Below are 25,249 nucleotides of genomic sequence, written 5' to 3' on the forward strand. Positions count from 1 at the left end.
TTTCAGCTGTTTGGCTGGTCTTAGATTCACTGCATTGCTTTGTCATGCAAGAAAAACGCTTCAGGCTTCCTTTCATCCACATTTCCTCTTGCAATAGCTCTCTTTCCATCTGTTTCTCACTCTCTGTCTGTTTTGCTGCTAGTGCCAATGTTTCAACAACTTTCCTTTCAGCACTTTGTTCTGCATCAATGCAGATGTCCATCAGCAGAAGCACTAACATCGCGTGCTTCTGGATTCTGGATCCTGTGGCGTCCCAGAAATTCATAGAGTCGTAAAAGTCCATTTTGTCCACAAATGGGCTTCACCTGACATGCCCCTACTATTCTATGAACATTTTTCCCCTCAGTTACCCCCAGAACCCTCCATCAATTACTGTAAATCCATGCCCATAGAAACCATCTACTGCAAAATGAAATATTTATGAAGAAGAGCAAACAGTTGATGTTTCAGGCCGAGTCCCTTCACTAGGTCCCTCCAGCATTTTCTGTGTGTTGATTGGATCTCCAACGTCTGCAGATTTTCTTTTGTTTGTGAAAAGGAAATACAGTATTTCCTTTCCACATCCTCTCTAGGCCTCTCAGAATTTGTACACCGCCAGCTTACTGCCAGTCTCTCTTGTCCCCGAATAAAATGACCCCATCTTCATGGAAACATATCAAATGTTGAAAGGCCTAGATAGAGTGGATGTGGAGAGGATGTTTCCTGTGCTGGGAGAGTCCAAGACCAGAGGGCGCAACCTCAGAATTGAGGGATGTCCATTTAGAACAGAGATTAGGAAGAATTTCTTTTGCCAGAGTGGAGTGAATCTGTGGAATTTATTGCCATAGACAGCTGTGGAGGTCAAGTCATTGTGTATATTTAAATCAGAGGTTGATAGGTTCTTGATTAATCAGAATGTGAAAGGGATATGGGGCAAAGGCAGTAGAATGAGATTAAGAGGAGTAATACATCAGCCATGATGGAATGGCAGAGCAGATTCGATGGTCCAAATGGCCTAATTGTGCCCCTATGTCTCCTGGTCTTATGGTTTTGAACCTCATTACAGTGGTGCCTCAGGGTTCACCAGTAGTGCTCAGGTTGCTGCTGGCAAGTTAACATCCTAGGGTAAAACAGTGCACGATCAGGGGTCAAGATCAGGAGGTCAGGGCTCGTGGCCAGAGTCCAGTGGGTTGTTACCGTTACTCCTGGCTGAACTGGTTGTTTTCATAGTTGGGTGTAGCTGTAAATCCCTAGGCTTGTGTCCCTTGAGGTCAATAGCAACCTCAGGGCAATCTTGGAGAGGAAGCCTCAAACAAGCTTTATGTCTCTTGACCAGAAGCTCAAGGTTATCCTTCAGAGCAAACCAAGATGTCACTCAATCCGCAGTTAGTTTCTACAGTGAGGAGGAGTCTGTGTAGGGAGCACCAAGTACAACAGAAATAATATATAAATCAGTCTCAGATATGACATTTCAAATTTTCTCTCTCACTCTCTGTCCCCCTCTCTTTCTCTCTCTCTCTCTGACTTCCTATCCTGTAGAATTCTTTATTAGTCTTAATCTCAGTTACATCACCACGTCACCTGCAGCACTTTTCACAACCCTGGGTAGTTACAACATCCTTCATGTAAATTGCTTCTACAGTGTAATCGCTGTTGAAATGTGTGTAGGGGCGGGGAAGGCTGGAACAGATTGATTGTCCATTATAGAATCTGTCTGGTTGAGATCAATGAAGAGGTGGGACTGGTGCATTCAGTGAGCGCTAGTAATCATATTTTTTAAATGTATTCCTTTAAGAATAAAAGTCCCAACTACCAAACTATTAACCAGACTCCTCAAACCTAAACTTTTAAATTAAACATGATCTGATTGAGATCACCAGAAAGCCCGATCGTGAAATGTCAAACATCCCACTGATTCCTGCCTCTCAATCAGGACCAGTAACAGTGGAGGTGAGAGACTGCAGTGCAGTTGTAGCATGTTAATGAGTGAGGAAAGGACCGCCCCTCTCTTGCTCATTCCTCTGTTCAAGATTCAAAGTATGTATATTTTATATAACCTTGAGATTCATTTCTTTACAGGCAGCCACAAAGCAAAGAGACCCAATAGAACCTAAAAAAATAGACCCAATGCGCAGAAAAAAGACAAATGGCGCAAACAATAAAAGTCAGCAAATAACACTCTGAACTGAAGTTCACGAAATGAGTCCACAGCCCGGAAGGCAGTCATTGCTGCAGCCGGTTCAGGAGCCCGTCAATTGCAGGCCACAGCCCTCAGTTCAGTGTGGAGCCGAGTAAACCTCGCAGTGTAGTGAGTTGAACCACCCTGTTCCTCACATCTGGCTCCAACACCCTGACCTTTTCAATCTGGCCGGGCACTTAAATTGTCCAAACCTTGGATGGTTCCTCACTCTCAAACCCGGGCTCTGCCACTCTGTTACGCTCTTGGGCCGGGTCTTGCCACCTTGATTTGGCCTGTACCCAACCTTTCCAATTTGGCCCGGTACTTAAATAAATCAAAACTTGCATCTTTCCTCGCTCTCAGGCCCCACCACCTCAACTCTGCCTCTGATATTTAATTTTTCCACCATTTGCTTTCTATTTTAATTTTAAACTCTTTTATTCACATTTCCTGTGGCACAGTAGCATAGTGGTTAGCACAGCACTATTACAGCTTAGGGCTTCAGAGTTCAGTTCCAGCGTCCTCTGTAAGGAATCTGTACATTCTCTCTGTGAGATTTCCCTGCGTGCTCCAGTTTCCTCCCACAGTTTAAAGATGAGCTGGGTAGGTTAAATGGTCATTGTACATTGTCTTGTGATTAGGTTAGGGTTAAGTTGGTGATTGCTAGGTGGTGTGGCTCAAAGGGACGGAAGAGCTAATTCCATACTGTATCTGTAAATAAAAATGAAGTAAACATTCAGCTCAAACATTCCAGATAACTGTAGCAAGATAGCAAATGCCAGTAAGTTTGCTGCAAGGGAGAGCAAGAATGAGTTTCAGTTATCAGCCAGGACCATCTTTTGATTTATATGGGAACGGAGCAAAGGGGGAGCATAAGTAAACACCTCGCTCCCTGAGAATGTTGTGATCCCTGCACTTTTGATGAGGGAGATCATATTTGTAATGTATCTTTCACTGCTATTTTAAAAGCCATCAAATACAGATGCTCTTCTGAATGTGGCAACCTATTGTTACACTTCAAAATTCCACAAACACCAAAAAATTCCATTTCCCTCTACAAATGCCTGACCCTCTGAGTTCCTCCAGCTGTTTTCTACACCAATAAGCACTCAATGTGTTTGAAGTACTTTTTTAAAAGGACATATATTGATCCTGTCAGGAAATATAGAGGAGGCTTGACCCAAACACAGAGCAGTATGGACAATTTAGTGGTGAGCGATAATTTTAATAATAAACTGCAAAATTACAGGCCATGACGGGCCACAAAACAAAAGGGGATACTTAACTTGACAAGGCAGCAAGATAACTGAAGGCTAGGAACAACTGGCTGAAGGGTGAACAAGTACTATGGATGAGAGTTGGGATTAAATAGGCTGCAGGTGATAGTTGGAAACGAGTGGCAGGTGGGTGAGACTGGGAGGTGCCTGTCTGAGCAGGCTTGACAGATCAGGACATCAAGAGTTAATATAGCATCAGGGGATCATTTGTAATAAGAAAATAGATCTGGTTCCATCATTAGACAGTACCCTGTTGGTACAGCGGTGCCTCAAACCTGAACTCAGACCTGACTGATTGTCCATCTTCCGACTCAAAAGGGTGATCACTGAACTCTAGGATGCTATTTGTTGTCAACCCACAGCTGACACTTCTTGAGTGAATGGAATTAAAGAGCCAAAATGTTCTATAGGAGAAGGAGATGACATGTTCAGCTCTGGGCTCAGGACTGCCGGGTTAACTGCCTATAATAAAACAATTGTTAATGTGCATTCTGAATCGTTAACTGACCAAGCAGTGAATGCAATTATGCAATTAGATTAAAATGAGTAAGAACTAACTCTGATCCAACAGATGGCCAGTGATACGCAGGCTTAGAAGCTGTGCCTTCTGCTTGCATTAAACTTCAGTTTGTCATTTAATCGCTCCAGTCTTCCAGCTTTTGTTCCTACCCTTCTCATCTTCCCAACCTTGGCACTGTACTTCCATAAATTTTGTAACATCTCAAACCTTTTCTGGTTCCGATGAGAGGTCACTGACTGGAAACATTAACTGTTTCTCTCTGCATAGGCTGTATCCCGCAATTACTATTTATATTCCATATGTCCAGCATTCTCGGTATTTTGCCTTTGTAATAATTGTGGCACTCGAGTTATAGACCAAAGGAAATGATCTTATCAGGGAAATCTAATTCAATCGTGACCGGGTATAAAGGATTACAGAGTCCAGCTGAAGGGGGAAACTGACTTTAGGAACATAGGAACAAGGTTCCCCCCCCCCACCCCATTCCTAAATCCTGGCCATCTGTAGTTCACAGTATTGAACGAAAATCAAGGAACCAAGAGGAGAGGAGCAGTGGTAATGTTTCTGAATTTAATCTCCTCCTGCTCAAGTATTGGTTGTTTTCTTCCCAGATTCATTGTCCGCCAAGTCAAATTTCTCTGGAAGTTGCCCAACTAGCCTGGAGGATTCCTCTTGGATCCCCTTCCGCAATCACTGTTACACCTTCCACTTGGAGAAGAAAGCGAGCCGCAAAGATGCGGCCAAGTTCTGTCAGAAAGGTATGCCGTGTGTGTGACTGCTAAAGGAGATTTCATATGAGACAGGACTTTGGGGGGATGGAGTGTTGTCCTCTGCTAAAAGCTGTGCTTCATTGTCATTGTGCTTGAACAGTGCGAGGGGCAGAGATGCTGTCCATTCTTGATGAGACAGAGAACGTCTTTGTGTGGGAACATCTACAGACGTATGAAAATGATACCAAAGGTGCCTGGCTCAGCCTCACGTACAACACAAAGGGTAAGTATGTATTGCCATAGAAACCTGGAAATAGAACAAACAGTTCTTAAATGGAGCAATTTTATGTAGGGCATGGTTTCTTCAGCAGTGTGCTATGCAGTGAGGTGTAATGGCACAATACTCTTCTGAAAGGGTAAGCCTAGAAGTTGCGTTGCTACCATTTGATGGTAATCATGTATTGTTACGGGCTGACCTAATGTTTGTGGAAGTCCAAAAATGACAAAAATACTCAGTGGCGAAACTGATAGAACAATGTTGTCAAGTTTCCTTGTGGAAGGCCACTCTATTAGCTTCAGTGATGTATATTCAGTAGGTCTGTTGTCACAAAAGCTGTCATTTATTGTTGCAAATACTTACTTGTTGCCCATTTTGCTGCTGGTGTTTAGGGCAGCAATAAAGGTCTTCCATCTCTGATAGAGTTCAGGGCTTCCTTCATTGCGCCAGTAGCTTCCTCTTGGTTTTCATTACTGCCAGTCCTGCAAGTCCCAGCTGGAGACTGAAGAACACCCTCGTGCTCAGATGTAGAAGGAATCTTCATTACTATTTCCATAACAATTTTGTTTTACCAGTCAGGGTTGTTAGCCCTGGGCTCAACCCTCAAACCTGGAAGAACGGTGAACCATTCTGGCCTCTGATCATTCTGGTCAAAGGGTCTGTCCTCTCCCCTTTGACCTGTTTGGCATGGGTGACCCCGCCAAGAGCCAAAGCATTAAGCCCTGACTCCAGCCAAGGTCACTCTGTGGATTAAGAGTGGACCACTCTTAGTCTGCCCTCTACCCTTTGACCTGTTTGGCGTGGGTGACCCTACCAAGAGCCAAAGCAACAAGCCCTGACTCCAGCCAACCTAGCTCTCCGGGTCATTAAGGCAAGCAAGCCTGCAAGCCACGACAAGGTTGTGGTCCTCTTGGAAGTGTTGTCATAAGAGTAGACTCTCAAAAGGCCACGAAGCACTCTTTTATCCACAGCCCCAGCACCCTGTGTACAATCTTGCTCTTGCGTGCTGTGGAGTTTACTTGTTCTCCCTATGAGAGCATGGGTTTCCCCGGATACTCTGTTTCTTCCCACAATCCAAATGCATGATGGTTAACTGGCTGCTGAAATGGTGGAATCTGGAAAAGCAGAGTTAATGGGGACATTGGAGGGAATAGGTTCCAGGGAAACTGATTGTTCTGTGAACCAGTGTAGATATAATTGGTCAAAACAGTGTCTGTGTTCTTAGAAACTCAGAAAATAAAAATATAACATTCTTGAGAAATCTACAATACCAATACATCTCCAAGCTCAATCTCCTGCACCAGTGGGCCAGTGGGAAATTGGATGAAGACTCTCCACCCTTCGAGTGGAGCAAATGTGACTTTCCTAATGCAGCGGTGATTAGCAAGCTGAGAGGTGACAGCGATCATCAGTAATCAGCAGCCGGAAGGAGTCCTGATGAGTGACCTTGGCCTTGACATCCTTCAGCAAGGCTGTCCAGGCATACAGGAGGCTGAATTTGAGTCTGTACAAGGCATAGAGCGTCATCTGTATGTGTGTATGTTTGGGGGTGGTGTTGATGGTCAGTGCAGATTTCATATACACAGTAGATTCCTGTTAATTGGGCCAGCACATACATGGGACAATTCTAAAAACTAATTGAAAAACTAACCAGGATTCCCTTCATTAATTTGGGACACCATGCTGCTTACTTGAGACAGGAGACTGTTGCCGAACAGTTTCTAATTAGCGTTACTCACGTGCACTTGCGTGGCCGTTAGACACTACGTCGTGCTTCAAGCAAATGTTTTTTAAATAGCGTCAGTTGCACGGTTTTGTGTTCAAAAAGCTGTGATTTTTGTCACTGATAGTTGGAGAGAAATGAGCAGTAAGGCAATTCAGACCTGCTTTGCTCACTGTAGTTTCAAACATTCAGGCTTGGAGATGCCAAAAACAGCCAGGGGTGAAAATGAAACCATTTCACTATTTCAACAAGGTAAAAACTACAAAGTATTTGAAAGTATCGACAGTCATCTCAAACATTACAATGAAAATGAAGGTTAGGAAGATGCAATCATTGAAAGCATTGTAGGAAGGCAGTTCATTATCTACACTAGGTGTCTGCATTTGAGTTTGTTCATTTACAGTCAATCAAAGGGAACATAACATGGATGAATTCCTTCATCAATAGCTATTAGGAACTAATACACAGTTTTATAGTACTGTGGTAGTATTGGTAGTGTTCCAATTTGTTCTGGATTTCATTTAAATACATAATTTGCAACTCAGTTTTGTCTTTTTATACCTTTAACATGTTTCCATGAAACTCCGGCTATTTGGGGCAGCTGCTTAATTGGGCCAAAATGAAATGGCTGTGATATGTCCCAATTCACCGAAATATCCATATATAAGTGTGAAGTGGTTCATTTTGGTAGGTCAAATATGATGGCAGAATATAGTATTAATGGTAAGACTCTTGGCAGTGTGGAGGATCAGAGGGATCTTGGGGTCCAAGTCCATAGGACACTCAAAAGCTGCTGCACAGGTTGACTCTGTAGTTAAGAAGGTATAAGGTGCATTGGCCTTCAATCGTGGGATTGAGTTTAGGAGTCGAGAGGTAATGTTGCAGCTATATAGAATGAGATGTGAGCTGATACAGGTGTATAAGACGATGAAAGGCATTGATCGTGTGGATAATCAGAGGCTTTTTCCCAGGGCTGAAATGTCTAACACGAGAGTGCACAGATTTAAGGTACTTGGTAGTAGGTACAGAGGAGATGTCAGGGGTAAATTTTTTACGCAGAGTGGTGAGTATGTGGAATGGGCTGCCGGTGATGGTGGTGGAGGTGGATACGATAGGGTCTTTTAAGAGACTCCTGGATAAGTACATGGAGCTTAGAAAAATAGAGGGCTGTGGGTAACCCTAGGGAATTTTCAGGTAGGGACATATTCGGCACAGCTTTGTGGGCCGAAGGGCCTGTATTGTGCTGTCGGTTTTCTATGTTCTATATTTCTATGAGATTGGTGCTGAGAGGGAAAATGTATCAGCCATGATGAAATAGCGGAGCAGACTCGATGGACCAAATAGCCTAATTCTGCTTCTATGTCTTATGGTCTTTTTTAGCTGTAATTTGTAGTAATTTGTTATGCCTGCACACTAATGCCACCACAAAACAACAACAAATTTCATGCCTTATCTGGGTCCTCATGCACCATCATCAGCAATTCTTGGGTTGATACCGAAGATTGAAGCCCGAAAGTTAACCGGATGTTCAGATCACAGCCTAAATTCGAGGCCCGATGACCGAAGCCCCAAGTCTGTGAATGTCTGCTGGTTATGTTGGTGTTAACACAAACAACACATTTCATGTGAGAAATAAATGAATCTAAGAATGACAATTAACCTGATTCTGATACCTTCACCAGAGACAAACTGCAGCTTTGAAGGTAGTATCACCGTTATCCTCCATAACACACAGATATGCAATAAGGGCTGGTCTTGTTTGAAGAAGAGAACTTCATCTCCCAGCTGGATGTACTGCAGCTCCTGGAATTTGACACTGAATTCAAATAAATAATTATCAAAAATAGCGAAGGTGCTGTAAATATGAAATATTGGACTACTTGGAGAGAGTTTGTGAGAACGAGGGTGTGCATGTGATAGATAGAAACATAGAAAACCTACAGCACAATACAGGCCCTTCGGCCCACAAGGTTGTGCCAAACATGTCCTTACCCTAGAAATTACTAGGCTTACCTATAGCCCTCTATTTTTCTAAGCTCCATGTACCTTTCCAAAAGTCTCTTAAAAGGCCTTATTGTATCCGCCTCCACCACCGTTGCCGGCAGCCCATTCCACACACTCACCACTCTCTGAGTAAAAAACTTACCGCTGACATCTCCTCTGTAGCCACTTCCCAGCACCTTAAACCTGTGTTTTCTTGTGCCAACCATTTCAGCCCCGGGAAAAAGCCTCTGACTATCCACACGATCAATGCCTCTCATCGTCCTGTACACCTCTATCAGGTCACCTCTCATCCTCCATCACTCCAAGGAGAAAAGGCCGAGTTCACTCAACCTATTCTCATAAGGTATGCTCCCCAATCCAGGCAACATCCTTATAGATCTCCTCTGCACCCTTTCTATGGCTTCCACATCCTTCCTGTAGTGAGGCGACCAGAACGGAGCACAGTACTCCAAGTGGGGTCTGACCAGGGTAACTGTAACATAACCTGTAACATTACCTCTCAACTCTTAAACTCAGTCCCATGATTGATGAAGGCCAATGCACTGTAAGCTTTCTTAACCACAGAGTCAACCTGAGCAGCTGCTTTGAGTGTCCTATGGACTCGGACCCCAAGATCCCTCTGATCCTCCACACTGCCAAGAGTCTTACCATTAATACTATATTCTTTCATCGTATTTGACCTACCAAAATGAACCACCTCACACTTATCTGGGTTGAACTCAAGTCAAGTCAAGTAATTTTTTATTGTCATTTCGACCATAACTGCTGGTACAGTACATAGTTAAAATGAAACGTTTTTCAGGACCATGGTGTTACATGACACAGTACAAAAACTAGACTGAACTACGTAAAAAAAAAACACAGAGAAAGCTACACTAGACTACAGACATACACAGGACTGCATAAAGTGCACAAAAACAGTGCAGGCATTACAATAAATAATAAACAGGACAATAGGGCAAGGTGTCAGTCCAGGCTTCGGGTATTGAGGAGTCTCATAGCTTGGGGGAAGAAACTGTTACATAGTCTGGTCGTGAGAGCCCGAATGCTTCGGAGCCTTTTCCCAGACGGCAGGAGGGAGAAGAGTTTGTATGACAGGTGCATGGGGTCCTTCATAATGCTGTTTGCTTTGTGGATGCAGCGTGTAGTGTAAATGTCCGTGATGGCAAGAAGAGAGACCCTGATAATCTCAGCTGACCTCACTATCCGCTGCAGAGTCTTGCAATCCGAGGTGGTGCAATTTCCAAACCAGGCAGTGATGCAGCTGCTCAGGATGCTGTCAATACAACCCCTGTAGAATGTGATGAGGATGGGGGGTGGGAGATGGACTTTCCTCAGCCTTCGCTGAAAGTAGAGACACTGCTGGGCTTTCTTTGCTATGGAGCTAGTGTTGAGGGACCAGGTGAGATTCTCCGCCAGGTGAACACCAAGAAATTTGGTGCTCTTTACGATCTCTACCGAGGAGCCGTCAGTGTTCAGCGGGGAGTGGTCGCTCTGTGCCCGCCTCCAGCTGCCACTTCTCAGCCCAGTTTTGCATCCTATCAATGTCCCGTTGTAACCTCTGGCTAGCAGATTATAACCTGGTCCGGTGTCAACTACAGAGTCCAATTCACAAACCGCGTTGATTAGACCTTGCTCAAGACCCAAGACTCCGGCACCTTCTTCAGGCAGCCGAGAGTAAGAGGGGGGGAGAGAGAGAGAGGGAGAGCCACCTTCCTGGGGCGGTGAGGGCTTTTCATGATGAATGCCACCTTCTTGTCCCTTTGTAACCACAAAAGACTGCAGATGCTGAAATATGGAACAAAAAGCAAACCACTGTAGTAACTCAGTATGCCAGGCAGCATCTGTAGGGGAAACAAACTGTCGGTACTTCAGATCGGGGCCTTTCTTCTGGATTATCCTCTGGACCGAGTGCTGAAACTTCCACTGGTTTCAGTTGGCAAAATATCTGTGAGGAAAATGAGAAAACAATGGAGAAGGTCATAAAAGCTTTGTAGATTTACAATGAAAACGACTGGGAGTCCCTATTGGAAAGGCAGGCTGTAAAACCTGATGCTTGTTTGATCATTGATCAACTTAATGAGCAGTCTTATCTTGTACTGTGCAGTGCCCTCTCTCTCCTGAACTGAAGCCGTAAATTTTAACTTCATCAGTGGAACATCAAATTAGATGCTTTTAGTGACCAGCCAATAAAGGGAAGAGAGAGCAGTGCTGTCAGTAATTTAGTATGATTCAAAGGAGACCCTTTTGCTTCCAGTTAACCCTTTATTTGTTCACTGTTCTGATGATACGACATTTGAAGGTGAAACTCTGCGGATGATGATCAGCTGAAGTGGAAGCAGAACATTTTGTAAACTCTCAGCATTTGTGAAAGAGAAACATCCCCAGAGAGCTCGTGGGATAGAGTAAATCAGCAATCTCAGCACAAAGTTGTGCCGTGTTTCCAGTCCAACTTATTTGATTATTACCAAGTGCTAATTCTCGTATTTCCTCATGATCTATAAGTAGGCTATTCAGTCCAACAAGTTGCTGCAATTCTGTCGGACCTATTCACCCATATTATTCCCTGTGATCTAATCTCTCTCTCAGGTGTCTGTGAGTTCCACCCTCATTCTCCAGCCACCTACCCACACGAGGCAATTTATAGCTGCCAATTAACCTAATCCTCCTGCATCTCTTTGGGATGTGGGAGAAAGCTTGGCACTAAAGCTAGCATTCAGCTTTATAGAAGGCCGATGGCTGATTCTAATCAGGGAGATGGTATTGTAGGTATTCTTGATGGGTGACAACTGAAGGGACACAGAAGCATCTGGATCTAATCTGTGTGATCTCAGGGACAATGCTCCCTCTAATTTGTAATGACCAGTGTGTGCAAAAATCTTGTGCTGTGCAACTTTTTGCAAAGTGACAACAACATGTGTGCGCTGAGTTTTATATGTATAGCAAAACACTGTCAGTAAGAACTTTGATCTCCTCTGGGTTTGATTATTTTTGCTTGCATTCAACTGCACTCTCTCAAAACATATGTAGCAGGCCTGTAGTGAGTAATGGAAGATCTTCTTGCTGAAGCTTTTGCACACCATCCATATATGATTTGCTTTCTAAGTGACCCTTTGAAAAATCAAGTTTCCAAATATCACATCACTTCTTCCCACCTGCAAATTCTCCATCATGACAATACGTGCAGGTCACACCAGTTTCTGTATTGAACATAAATATTTCTTGTAGTTGCATGTTCCTGACCTAATAAGCTTTCAGTGTAGCAGTTTCTACCGTTTCGTTAAGCCATTCCGCTTTAAATGAACGAGCAGTTCTTTTGTGCTTCACACCCTTTACTTCTTTGGAATTCAATATAGTGAATCAATAATGTCTTCAGTAGAAACAGTATAAATAAGCCGGTTCTAAAATTGTCAGACAGCTCATCGCAAACTCCACGTTGTCAACACTGTCCATGCCAGAAACCAGAAAAGGACATGTGACTGTTAATGATTGTGAAATATACTTAACGTGCCAACAAGTTAGAGGGTGACAACCTTTTACGTGCAGTTTAAGTTCCTTTGTGCACTAGTAGCAAAAGATTTGTGTGTGTGTGCACACCTTAGAGGGAACATTGCTCAGGGAGAACGTGCAAACACCACACCGGTCTGCACTGGCTTATTCCCAGCTCTGGGAATTCTGTGATCCTCAGCGGGTTTTAGGTGAATTGAGCCAATCCAATAGAATCTCCAGGCCGTTACCTGCCTGTGCTTAGACTTCATTACCTTATACAACCTTTCTGCTTAATCTCAGATACTGAAGCTAGTTATTAGTCAGCACCAGAGTCAAAATGAAAACATAGAACACTACAACACAGTACAGGTCCTTCAGCCCATGGTATTGTGCCGAATTTTTAACCTACTGTACGATCAATTTAATAGTTTCCTCCCACATAGCCCTCCATTTTTCTTTCATCTATGTGCCTAACAGCCTCGTAACGTATCTGCCTCTACCACCAGCTGTGCATTCCACATGCCCACCACTCTCTGTGTAAACAAACCTACCCCTTACATAACCCTGTGTTTTCCTCCAATCACCTTAAAATGATGCCCACTCATGTATTAGCCATTTCCTCTCTGGGAAAAAGGCACTGACTATCCATTCTATCTTTGTCTCTTATCATCTTGTACAGTTCTATCAAGTCACCTCTCATCCTCCTTTGATCCAAAGAGAGAAGCCCTAGCTCATCCAACCTTTCCTGATAAGACGTGCTCTCTAAAATCCAGACAATATCCTGGTAAATCTCCTATTTTCTTTCGACAAAGCTCTACATCCTTCTGATAATGAGGTGACCAGAATTGAACGCAACACTCCACATGTGGTCTTACCAGAGTTTTATACGGTTGTAATATCACCTCACAGCTCTTGAACTCAATCCTTGACTATTGAAGGCCAACATATCATACTCTTTCTTAACCACTCTGTCAACTTTGAGGGATCTATAGATGTGGACCCCAAGATCCCTCGGTTCCTCCACACGATTTCATATACATGAGGATTAAAAATCATTACATTAAGTCTCCGTCTAAAAGTGCAATGTGCAATTTATGGTGATTTGTAATAAATAGCATGCAGAACAGGACAATCAATATAACAAAGAAGTACAATTGTATCAGCATGAGTTAATCAGTCTGATGGCCTGGTGGAAGAAGCTGTCCCGGATCCTGTTGGTCCTGGCTCTTATGCTGAAGTACTGTTTCCCGGATGGTAGCAGCTGGAACAGTTTGTGGTTGGCATGACTGGGTCTCCAATGATCCTACGGGAACTTTTTACACACCAGTCCTTGTAAATGTCCTGAATAGTGGGAAGTTCACATCTACAGATGCACTGGGCTGTCCACCACTCTCTGCAGGGTCCTGTGATTGAGGGAAGTACAGTTCCCATACCAGGCAGTGATGCATACTACCAAGAATCCTGCCCTTAATCCTTATACCTTCCAAAGTATATCAGAATTAGAATCAGAATCAGGTTTATTATCACTGGTGTGTGGCGTGAAATTTGTTAACTTAGCAGCAGCAGTTCAATGCATAATAAATAAAATAAAAATAATAATAAATAAATAAATTATAGTATGCGTATATCGAATAGATTTAAAAATGTGCAAGGAACAGAAATAATATATATTTTAAAAAGTGAGGTAGTGTCCAAGGGTTCAATGTCCATTTAGGAATCAGATGGCAGAGGGGAAGAAGCTGTTCCTGTATCATTGAGTGTGTCAAAAAAAACAAAAACCTTCAGGCTTCTGAACCTCCTACCTGATGGTAACAGTGAGAAAAGGGCAAGGCCTGGGTGCTGGAGGTCCTTAATAATGGACACTGTCTTCTGAGACACCGCTCCCTGATGATGTCCTGGGTACTTTGTAGGCTAGTGCCCAAGATGGAGCTGACAAGATTTACAACCCTCTGCAGCTTCTTTTGGTCCTGTGCAGTAGCCCCCTCCATACCAGCCTGTCAGAATGCTCTCCACAGTACATCTGTAGAAGTTTTTGTGTGTCTTTGTTGACATGCCAAATCTCTTCAAACTCCTAATAAGGTATAGCCACTGTCTTGCCTTCTTCATAACTACATCGACATGTTGGGACCAGGTTAGATCCTTAGAGATCTTGACACCCAGGAACTTGAAGCTGCTCACTCTCTCCACTTCTGATCCCTCTATGAGGATTGGTATGTGTTCCTTTGTCTTACCCTTCATGAAGTCCACAATCAGTTCTTTCGTCTTATTGACGTTGAGTGCTAGGTTGTTGCTGCAGCACCATTTCACTAGTTGGAATATCTCACTCCTGTACGTCCTCTCGTCACCACCTGAGATTCTATCAACAATGGTTGTATCGTCAGCAAATTTATAGATGGAATTTGAGCTATGCCTAGCCACACCGTCATGTGTATATAGAGAGTAGAGCAATGGGCTAAGTACACACCCCTGAGGTGCAACAGTGTTGATCATCAGCGAGGAGGAGATGTTATCACCAATCCGCACAGATTGTTGTCTTCTGGTTAGGAAGTTGAGGATCCAATTGCAGAGGGAGGTACAGAGGCCCAGGTTCTCACTTCGCATGTTTTTGGTTTGAACTCCATCTGCCACTCCTTAGCTCAGCTCTGTATTCTATTGTAACCTACAATAACCTTTTTCTACTGGTGTGTCAGTAGTTAGTATTGTTAGCTTTGTTACTGTGTAGTTTTAATTGATTTCTGTTGATATTTGCTAATGTTGGTGCAATTACCATTTGTTGTAAGCTTTGTGTGCTGTGGAATATGGTATGGTGAGAGTGTAAGCTACGAATATAGTGAATGATTTTTGAAGCCACATCATCAGGTTGTTCTAGATCATTTGTTTACAGGGATGTGTAACCATTTACTATAAATATTTCATTAGTAGGCAATGTAGTTACCTTGTGGTGTAGCTAATCTGCTCACTGTGCAGCACAGTCAGTTTTGTCATTAACCTAGTTTCCAAACAGTGAATTCAGTGCTAAAGTTAAAATGGTTACCATGTGTTTCGCTACTTCATCTAGTTGGATTAGTTTGTGCAACTACCGGCTGTGTTACGGTAGGTAGTGTGGTGGGAGAGAAGCTGGGCAGAGGGAGTCGTGTTACAACTGGTGTTACAATTAAAGCGATGGCCAAGTGGTGATATCAATTCGAGAGAGAGTGGTTACCAGGACATATATTCTATGATTTCATAGAATCTGGTTAACAGATAGCTTCATCGTTTACTAAAGCACAAATGGTTATGATTTCAGAAAAACAAAAATAATGTAGCTCTGAGTCGTATGACTGTAATCCTGGTCCAGCTTATTCTTTCACTGAGTGAACACTGGAGGGCAGCACTGAGCAAACCCCAGAGAGCTGCAAGTGTAGTCATTTGAATGCAAAGAGTTCACCAGGTGATCTCTTATTGTACCATGCGATTAATGTAGTTACCAATCAGTTACTTTTGTTAGAGAGTTATGTGATCAATTTCTGTGATAAGCCTGGTTATCAATCAGAGTATCCAAGTACCCCGTGACTGTCAAATATCCTCTCAATGTTATTTACTCTGTGCAGTGTAACCAGTTGCTCTCGATAGTTTATTTACAGAGATCTGAATGCTATTTGCTTATTTTTTATTGTTTGGATGATTTTTTTTCTCTACACATTGGGCGCTTGACGGTCTTTTTAATGGGTTTCTTTGTTTTGTGGCAGCCTGTAAGGAGACAAAACTCAAGGTTGGATATGATACATACTTTGATAACAAATGTACTTTAGACTTTGGCCTAATCTTCCATTCATTTTCCCTTGCTTCAGGTGGCACACTTGTCTGGTCCAATAAGACACCATTGAACTATTCAAACTGGGCTCCAGAAACTGAGAACATGAGCTTAATGAGCCCAAACGCATGTTACTGGATCAAGAGCAACACCGGCATCTGGGCAATTGGTCCCTGCACCAGCATCGCGCTAGGCATCGTCTGCAAAATGCCAAGAGGTAAGAGCTGAAAGGGAAGAAACTTCTGAGGTGAGCAGAACGCCACAACGGGCAGAGTCATTGGTTCAATTTGTTCATTACCTGTTCATACAAATGAGCATTTGGCAACTGGCAGGATGGGTGGAGATGGATTTGCTGGCTGCTGTAGGGGTACAGGCGTCTTCTGCCAGGTGTTAATTTGGGCATTTCCACGTGCCTTCTCTCCCCACACCCTGAGTGCAAACAATCGGGATCCGGATGGAGGCAAGTCGAGCCGGAAGCACTGAGCCAACTCGGTCACTCACTCACTGAGTCAGTGAGGCCAGCTGACAACTGCTCTCAGGAGTGGCACTGGGAACTGCCCACGTGTTACAATGTAACAAGATATTTCTGGTGACACTCTCTACTCCCCTAAAGGCAATGATTCATACCCCCAGAAGGCTGTTCGGTCCCTTTAGTGAGGTTTATCCCAGTCAAATTTTTCATTGATTTATTGAAAGACAGCACAGAACAGGCCCTTCCAGCCTTTCAAGCCGCGCTGCCCAGCAACCCTCGCCCAATCACAAGACAATTTACAACAATCAATTAACCCACCAACCAGTAGTTCTTTGGACTGTGGGAGGGAACAAGAGCACCCGGAAGCCCATATGGTCACGGGGAGAATGTGCAAACTCCTTGCGGGCAGAGGCAGGAATTGAACTCAGGTCACTGGTACCGTAAAGCGTGCTGACAACTACACTACCTGACATCATTCAACATTGACATTGACAGCCATTCTATCAGAGACAGACAAATTCGAAACAAAGAGCAGAAATTCTGGTGTGCTGAGCACAGTTCCTGCTTCCTCCTTCCACAACCACACCATGACCACAGGCATCGAGGCCAACAGTTCTGCCATTTCCATGGTCCTAGCCAAGGCCAGCCTGGGCAGTTCACACCAGGGTTGAAACTGGGGCTTGTCAGCTCTGACGACTATGCTGACCACCAAGGACTAGCTGGGACACTCATTTACTTGGGAATGTACTCTGCACACATCACTCTTACTATTGTCTGCACCTTCTTTTTGGTTCTTTTGAAGTTCAGTTTTTGTAAGAATTATCTGGAATCAGATCATGTGTAGACAGCAAAGTGCTCTTTAATTGGAAGCACTGTGCTACAGATGCAAAACAATCTTTAAAAAGAAGGCCAGTTATTTCCTGCTGTTCCCGCAGTCCCTGGAGAACACCTAGAGATCTACAGACAACCTTGTTATCCAATCTGTAGACAGACCCTTGCCCTTTGAATTACCTCAGGAAGTACTTAGCAGGATGTGTCCTTTCACTGACCCAAGCAAATCCTTATTTACAGCAATCAGCCCATGTAATCTTGGAAGGAAAGCAGCTCTTTATCAGAGTTTGAGAACCCCACAAGTTGCGTTTATTCTCATATGCACAATTACATATATGCATCGGTACAATGAAAAGCTTCCTTGATGCTGCGACAAGTAAGCTTTTCATTGCATCTGTGCAGACATGTAGCTGTGCGTAAGATGATAAGAAGGATTTCTGAAGGACTCGGTGGATTTAACTCTCAAGTATGCAGGTATGGCACTTTTAAGCAGGTGAAGGTACATCGCCATGGCTGAAAGTGAGGGAGGACTCGAAACCAGGCTAAAGTGCCAGGGAATGAAACTCCCTCTGCCCAGCATCTTGTTAGCAAACGCTGGAGAACATGATCAAGGACCTAAGGGCAAGATTACTATATCGGAGGGAAATGAGGAATTGCTGTGTTCTGTGTTTCACGGAGACATGGCTCACTCCAGACATGCCAGATAAAGGCTTCTCAATGCATAGGATAGACCAGACTGCTATTTTGGAGATGGCAAAAGGAGGGTGTCTGCGTTCCATGACAAATTCTGTGACATTTGGACGCAGCAGACTTGTCACATCCTTGTTCCCCAACCTGGAACTTCTAATGATTAAGTGCCGACTGTTCGCCTCTATGATCCTGGCCACAGTTTACATACTGCCTAAGGCTGACTTCAGTCAGGCACTCAAGATATTGAGTGCTGTCATCAGCAAACAAGAAACAGTCTACACCAACACCTTTCAAATCATTTCCATGGACTTCAATCAGGCTTATCTGAAGAAAGCTCTGCCCAATTATCATCAACATATAACCTGTAGCACCAGGGGTTCCAACACACTCAGACACTGCTATACTACAATTAGGAATGCTTAATATTCCATGCCCAGGCCACATTTAGGAAAATCTGATCACTTGGTTGTCCTTTTCCTGCCTGCATCCAGGCAGAGGATATAGAGCAAACCTCCAGAGATAAGGACAATAAAGAGGTGTTTGCAGAAGGCCGACGAGCGGCTACAGGATTGCTTTGAGTTGAAGGACTAGGTTGTGTTCAAGGACTCATCGGAGGATCTGAATGAATATGCCATCGTTGTCATGGATTTTATAAAGAATAGTTGTAGATGAGCGTGTCCCCACAAAGTCATTCAGTCTTCCCCAACCAGAAGCCCTGGATGAACCATGAGTTCCGCAATCAGCTGAGGGCCAGATCAGTGGCATTCAGGTCTGGTGACTAAATGTGTTACAAGAGGTCCAGGTACGATCTCCAGAAAGCAACCTCACGGGTGAAGTGACAATTCCGGACCAAACTTGAATTAGTGAAGGATGCTTGACTGCTGTGTCAGGGCTTGAATGCTATCATCTCCTACAAAATGAAACCAAGCAACATAGGTGACAACAAGGCTTCACTCCCAGATGAGCTCAGTGCCTTTAATGCTCGCTTTGACCACGGAGGAACCTTCACAAACTCCCACAGCCCCCAATAACTGTGTGATTTCAGTCTCTGAGGCCGATGTGGGAGCTTCCTTCAAGTTGCGTGAACCCATTTAAGGTATCCGGCCCAGATAGAGTACCTGACTGAGTACTAAAGACCTGTGCTGATCAACTGGCTGGAGTGTTCACTGAGATCTTTAACCTCTTGCTTCGGCAGTCTAAGATACCCACCTGCTTCAAGCAGGCTTCACATACCAGTGCCTGAGAAGAACATGGTTCCATCTTTAATACATTTATTTTTCCCTTTCAGGGTTCTTTTGAAAACCCTGACCTGGAGTTACACATTCTTTGCGAGAATGGGACTCGCTCTCGGGGTTTAAGGACCAGCCGTTGTTTGGCATGCCAAAGGTTCGGCCTGAGAGGCAGCCTAGTGTTTTGAAACCTAAGATCTCGGGGCTCTGGAGACGGGTGGATCGAGGGTCGGTGTCACGACAGGAGACTCGTGTGTCGTCGGGGAGGCCGGAAAATCTTTCACTGTGGGCCCAAAGACCCGAGATCTTTGCGATCTTCCGGCACAGAGCTCGTAAAAAGCGACGAAACAGACTTTTTAACATCGTAAACCAGTGGGTTGTTGTTATGCTCCCCACTTGCTGTAAAAATGGGGGACATCTCCTTCTGCCTTATGAGGGAGAGAGAGAACCTGTGGGTTACCGAATGCCGGATGAATTGTGATAGTCCTTGGGTCAACTGCAAGGTCTGTGTCTTTGCTATCGCTTAAATCACGCTTGTGCTCGTAAGCGGGTGCGCTTTTTGTTTTGCCGGGGGGAGAGGGCTATCGTTGCTTGCCGCCGCTTACATGCGAGAGGGGGGAGCTGGGGGGTACTTTGGGGTTCATTCTTTGGGGCACTTCTCTGTTTTTGTGGATGTTTTGTGAAGAAAAAGCATTTCAGGATGTATATTGTATACGTTTCTCTGACATCAAATTGAACCTTTGAACCTACTCGGTGACTATTGTTCAATAGCATTTACATCCACTCTGAATAAGTGCTTTGAGATGTTGGTGATATAACACATCAACTCCTGCCTGAGAAGTGACTTGGATCCACTCCAATTTGCCTACCAGCACAACAGCTCAACAGCCGATGCCATCTCATTGGCTCTTCACTCAGCCCTGGAACATCGGGACAGTGAAGATGTATACATCAGGATGATCTTCATTGATTATAGCTCTGCATTCAGCACTATCATCCCCTCAAATCTAATCAATAAGCTCCAAGACCTTGGCCTGAATACCTCCTTGTGCAATTGGATCCTCAATTTCCCCACTTGCAGACCCTGGTCAGCTTGGATTGGCAAAAACATCCCCTCCACAATCTCCCTCAGCACAGGTGGACCACAAGGCTGCGTGCTTAACCCCCTGCTCTACTCACTTTATACTTATGACTGTGTGGCTAAGTGCAGCTCTAAATGCCATATTCAGATTTGCTGATGACACCAGGTGGAGATGTATCAGCATATAGGAGGGAGATTGAAAATCTAGCTGAGAGGTGCCATAACAACAACCTCTCACTCAATGTCAGCAAGACCAAGCAGCTGACTATTGACTTCAGAAGGAGAAAGCTAGAGGTCCATGAGCCAGGCCTCATTGGGGAATCAGAGCTGGGGAGGGTCAGCAACTCTAAATTCCTCGGTGTTATCACTTCAAAAGGTCTGTCTTGGCTCCAGCATGTAAGTGCAATTACAAAGAAAGTAGAGCAGTGCCACTATTTCCTGAGGAGTTTGCGAAGATTTGGCATGATACCTGGAACTTCTATAGATTATATTGACTAGAGTGGAGAGTATATTGACTGGCTGCATCATGGCCCGGTATGGAAACATCAGTGCCCTAGAATGGAAAATCCTACCAAAAGTAATGGATACGGCGCAGTCCATCACAATAAAAGCTCTCCCCACTATTGGGCACATCTACATTTTCAGGAAAGTAGTATCCATCATCAGGGACCCACACCATCAGAAACAGTTACTGCCCCTCAATCATCAGGCTTTTGAACCAAAGGAGGTAATTTCACTCAACTTCACTTGCCCTGTCATTGAAATGTTCCTACAATCTATGGACATTCAATGACTCTTCATCTCATGTCCTAGTTATTTATTGCTTGTTTGTTCATTATTATTTTTTTTCTTTTGTATTTGCTGTTTATTGTCTTTTGCATATTGATTGTTTGTCCGTCCTGTTGGGTACTATCTTTCATTGATTCAATTTGTTTATTGGATTTATGTCCTCAAGAAAATGCTTTCCAGGGTTGTAAATGGTGACATATATGTAGTTTGATAATAAATTCACTTTGTACTTTTGAACTTTGAACTTTGCATTTTGAAAAATTTGACTTTGACTTGTGGGGTTCTCAGCAGCCTCATTTGCATGCTCCATATTTAAACAGAATATCAGTTTGGCTTTCTCAATGTACAGGTTCTACCCTACCCAGTTCACAAATGCTAGACATATGCAATCCATTTGCAAGACTGGCAGGGTGAATTTGCCAGGGGGTGTAGGCATCTTCTGCTGTGTGGGAACTTGTCTGACTGTAACATTTCCCACCTACAGACTGTTTGGGTTGTGGACAATCCATAGGAACCCTGCCGTAACCTAGCGACTGCCTGCAATATGACAGATCTTACGACAGAGCTGCCAAGACTGAGCCCAGCAGCGCATACAGCAAGTCAAGCAGAATCTATGGAAGGGTATAAACATTTGATGTTCTGGGCCGAGATCCTTCACCTGGGCTGATGATGGGTCTTGGCCTGAAGCATCAACTGTTTATTTCCTTCCATAGATGCCAACCGGCTTGCTGAGTTCCTCCAGCATGTTGCTCAATATTTCCAGAATCTCTTAAACTGGCCACTACCCTTTGACCTGTTTAGCATGGGTGACCGAACCAAGAGTCAAAGCACAGGGCCCTGACTCCGCGAACACAGCTGTCTAGCTCACTGAGGCACGCAAGCCTCCAAACCCTACGACAAACTTGTGGCCCTCTTGGAGCTGTCCTGTGATTAGGCTAGGGTTAAATAGGTGGGTTGCTGGACAGCACATCTTGTTCTGCACTATACCTAATAAATCAATAAATTTTGCAGGGATAAGCCTGACTTTATGCAGTACCAGACTGGCAATCTGTTTTACTTCACAGACAGTTTTTATTTTGATTAAAGATCAATCAGAAGAGTTATTAACCATCTTGGCTATTCACCACACCTACAAGTATGTTACACTGTCGTGTAGAGTCAAAGTGCACCTGCTGTGCCTTAGCTGGGAACCTTGTTAATTCCTCTGGTCATTAATTAAGTTAATGCAATTTTTCTTTTATTTCTTCACACAGCCGAAGAAAGCAGTCTTGCTGTTTCCTGTGAGTAAAACCTCCCACAGTTTTTTGCTACTGATTTTTATTTGAGCAGTCACTCAGTGCTGGGGTTTCACTTGTCTTTGCTTGTGCGTGTTTGTTTCTGCAGCCAACCTGCAAGGCCGCACCCTGGATATCATCCTGTACGTGCTAGGTGCGTTGGTGCTCCTGACAGTGGTGGTGGTGGTCCTGCTGCTGCTGTATCGCCGGCGGGCAGCCTTGGGCTCACGGCGCAGAGCCTTTGAGAGTGCGCGATACAGCCGAACATCCTCTGCGCCCAGCGAGTCGGTGGAGAAAAACATCCTGGTGTCCGACATGGAGATGAACGAACAGCAGGAATAACGCTGGGCCTTTTCTTCATCCTCGAGCAGTATGGAAAGCATAGACTGGTGATCGGAACACAAAGAGCTGAGTCCCACCACCGTAATGTTCGGGATGCAGTTGGCACTGCTTAGTGGGGACATGCCTTTATAGGAAACTTGTTCATTCCCTATGTGTATATGTATATATAATATACTGTATGTATGTATGTATTATATATAGATATACAGAATATATTTACATCACACTGGTAGATTTTGCCTCACTGCGATGATCTGACAATGGAGGCAATTTGTATCCATGAGGGCACCCCAATAAACAAGCTTCAACTGTCTTATTGACTATGGTGCAGGAGTGTTTTTATGTAAAAGTGCGTAAAACTAAGTGTAAAATTGTCATGCACTACGTGTGATGAGCCTTCCGTCGGTTTCAGCTTGGTAAAGATGTTGGCCACAGTGTAACCCCAGTCATTTTGCAGATGAAAATGGAAGAATATGTTTACACTGAGTGAGAGAGACCTGAACTGTTCACCCTTGACCTTGAAATATTTCCCAAGAACTGCAATTGATCTCCTTGTGACTCCAACCCTCTAGAAGCTGTGGAAAGCTTAGAGCAGCACAGAAAATAGACAGAGGTGACACTAGTACAAGGGTTCCCAACCTTTTTTATGCCATGGACCCAGGTTGGGAACTCCTGCACTAGAAGAATCTTAACAGATTGGGGGGTGTACTCGATTGATACAGGATGATTTTTAACTCCTCTGACCTGTCACTTGTTAAACACTTGACTCATATTTAAGGTTGTTTGTGTTTGGCAGAATGGAGCAAAGGAAACATTTCTTCTGGTGGGGAAATTGGAATCAGGGTGGGGGGGTGGAGGGAATAAGTGGTGATGTCAGGAATGGCAGCATCAAAATGCTGGAACTCTGCCTGTAGATACCAGAGGTTAGAGGTCAATTGATTATGTCAAAATTGGTATTAAAGACCTTTGATAGGAAGGTACACCAAGAGTTGCAAGTGTAAAAGGAAAATGGAGTTACGATTCAAACTAAGCATAACCTGGTAGAAGGGCAGCACAGAGTTGAGGGCTGAATGGCCTTCTGTTTTTGTCTCAATTTGCATTCAGCCAGGAGTTGAAAAACCTGTCTTTAAAAGTTGTTTGAACATTTTCATTGTGAAGGCAGAAGAGACAGAAATGAACCAGATCAGATGTGGAGCATGTTCAAGTTGGCAGATGTGGGAACATCTTTTCCAGATGTCCAATGTCTCCTGTTTGAAAGACAGGTAATGGAAATATGGGATCTGTGAAAGAAGTGTCCACTTCTAATGGGCCAGTAGGAAGTTTTCTGGTTCCTGAGGGTTGCTACCCTCATTAGATTTTTATTGTATCAGTCTGGGGAAGTGACTGGTCAACAGATCACAGAGAAGATTTCAAAGAAATGTGGTTGGTAGGTTAATTGGCCATTGTAAATTTCTCTCTATGTGAATGGAAGAACCTGGGACAAGTTGTGGGAAAGGGCAGAGAATAAAATGGGCTTAGTGCTGGGTGGGTTTAAATGGCTGGTGGATGGCTAAAAGATCCGTTTCTGTGACCCTGAGTCCTAATATTGGTGGAAAGTAGGTGAAGTGTTCCTAGAGAAGAATAGAGGGCTCAGGGAAGCTTACAGATACCAGTGAGGAACGATGTTGGTGAAGGATGGGATATTGAGGCAATGAGGGGGAAGAGGGGAGCAGAGCTGATAGTTTGGGAGGACTGGAGCCACAAGGTAATGTTGCAACTCTATAAAACTCTGGTTAGACACACTTGGAGTATTGTGTTCAGATCTGGTCACCTCAGTATAGGAAGGATGTGGAAGCTTTAGAGAAGGTGTGGAGGAGATTTACCAGGATGTTGCCTGGATTGGAGAGTATGTCTTAAGAGGAAAGGTTGAACAAGCTCGAGCTTTCCTCTTTAGAGCAAAGGAGGATGAGAGGTGATTTGGTAGAGGTGTACAAGATGGTAAGAGGCATGGATTAAGTGGACAGTCATCACCTTTTTCCCGGGGTGGAAATGGCTAATACGAGGGGGCATTATTTTAAAGTGATTGAAGGAAAGTATATGGGGGATGTCAGAGGTAAGTAAGCCGGCTGGTGGCGTAGTGGCATCATTGCTAGACTTTAGAGCGAAGGCTCCTGAGTTCGAATCCGTCCGTGCTGGGTTGAGCATTGAGCTAGCAACTCAGCCTCATAAAAACAAGAAAGCCTGCTAAAAAAAAAAACCATCACGACGGCGTCCCGATGACTCCACTCAGAGTTAAGGGCTATAGAGCAGAGGTAAGTATTTTACATAGGGATAGACTCTTTGGTAGGCAAGACTGAAGTGCTATGTGTGAGGGAAGGGTTAGAATGATCCTGGAGTAGATTAAAGTATGGTAATGTAATACCAGGGTATAAATGACTGAATTTTAGCATCATGCCTCCCCATGGTACGAGTATCAAAGTATGAAGATGAGATGCCATTGTTTTAAAATGGGAGTTTTAAAGTAGATCTGAGAGTTGAGGTTTTTTTTACACAGAGAGTGGTTGATATCTGGAGCTTGCTGCCAGATGAGGTGGTGGAATCAAAGATAGTC

At 44.0% G+C, this 25,249-nt stretch overlaps 1 protein-coding gene across 4 annotated transcripts in view; it reads left to right on the top strand.

The window, feature by feature from the left end:
* mrc2 (mannose receptor, C type 2) overlaps window positions 1-24,916 on the top strand; it is a 230,419-nt gene extending 205,503 nt beyond the window's left edge. For 3 of the 4 annotated variants that reach the window (XM_059955739.1, XM_059955740.1, XM_059955741.1), the window contains exons 26-30: window positions 4,567-4,713; window positions 4,826-4,948; window positions 15,989-16,168; window positions 22,297-22,323; window positions 22,427-24,916. In XM_059955739.1, coding sequence (XP_059811722.1) covers window positions 4,567-4,713; window positions 4,826-4,948; window positions 15,989-16,168; window positions 22,297-22,323; window positions 22,427-22,659 — 710 coding nt within the window. In that variant the 3' untranslated portion in view covers window positions 22,660-24,916. Of the gene's footprint in view, window positions 1-4,566; window positions 4,714-4,825; window positions 4,949-15,988; window positions 16,169-22,296; window positions 22,324-22,426 lie in introns of those variants that run through there. The other variant, XM_059955742.1, reaches the window with a different exon arrangement.
* The last annotated feature ends 333 nt before the right edge of the window (window positions 24,917-25,249 follow it).

Source organism: Hypanus sabinus, chromosome X1, assembly GCF_030144855.1.
Source record: "Hypanus sabinus isolate sHypSab1 chromosome X1, sHypSab1.hap1, whole genome shotgun sequence".
Taxonomy (NCBI): Eukaryota; Metazoa; Chordata; class Chondrichthyes; order Myliobatiformes; family Dasyatidae; genus Hypanus; species Hypanus sabinus.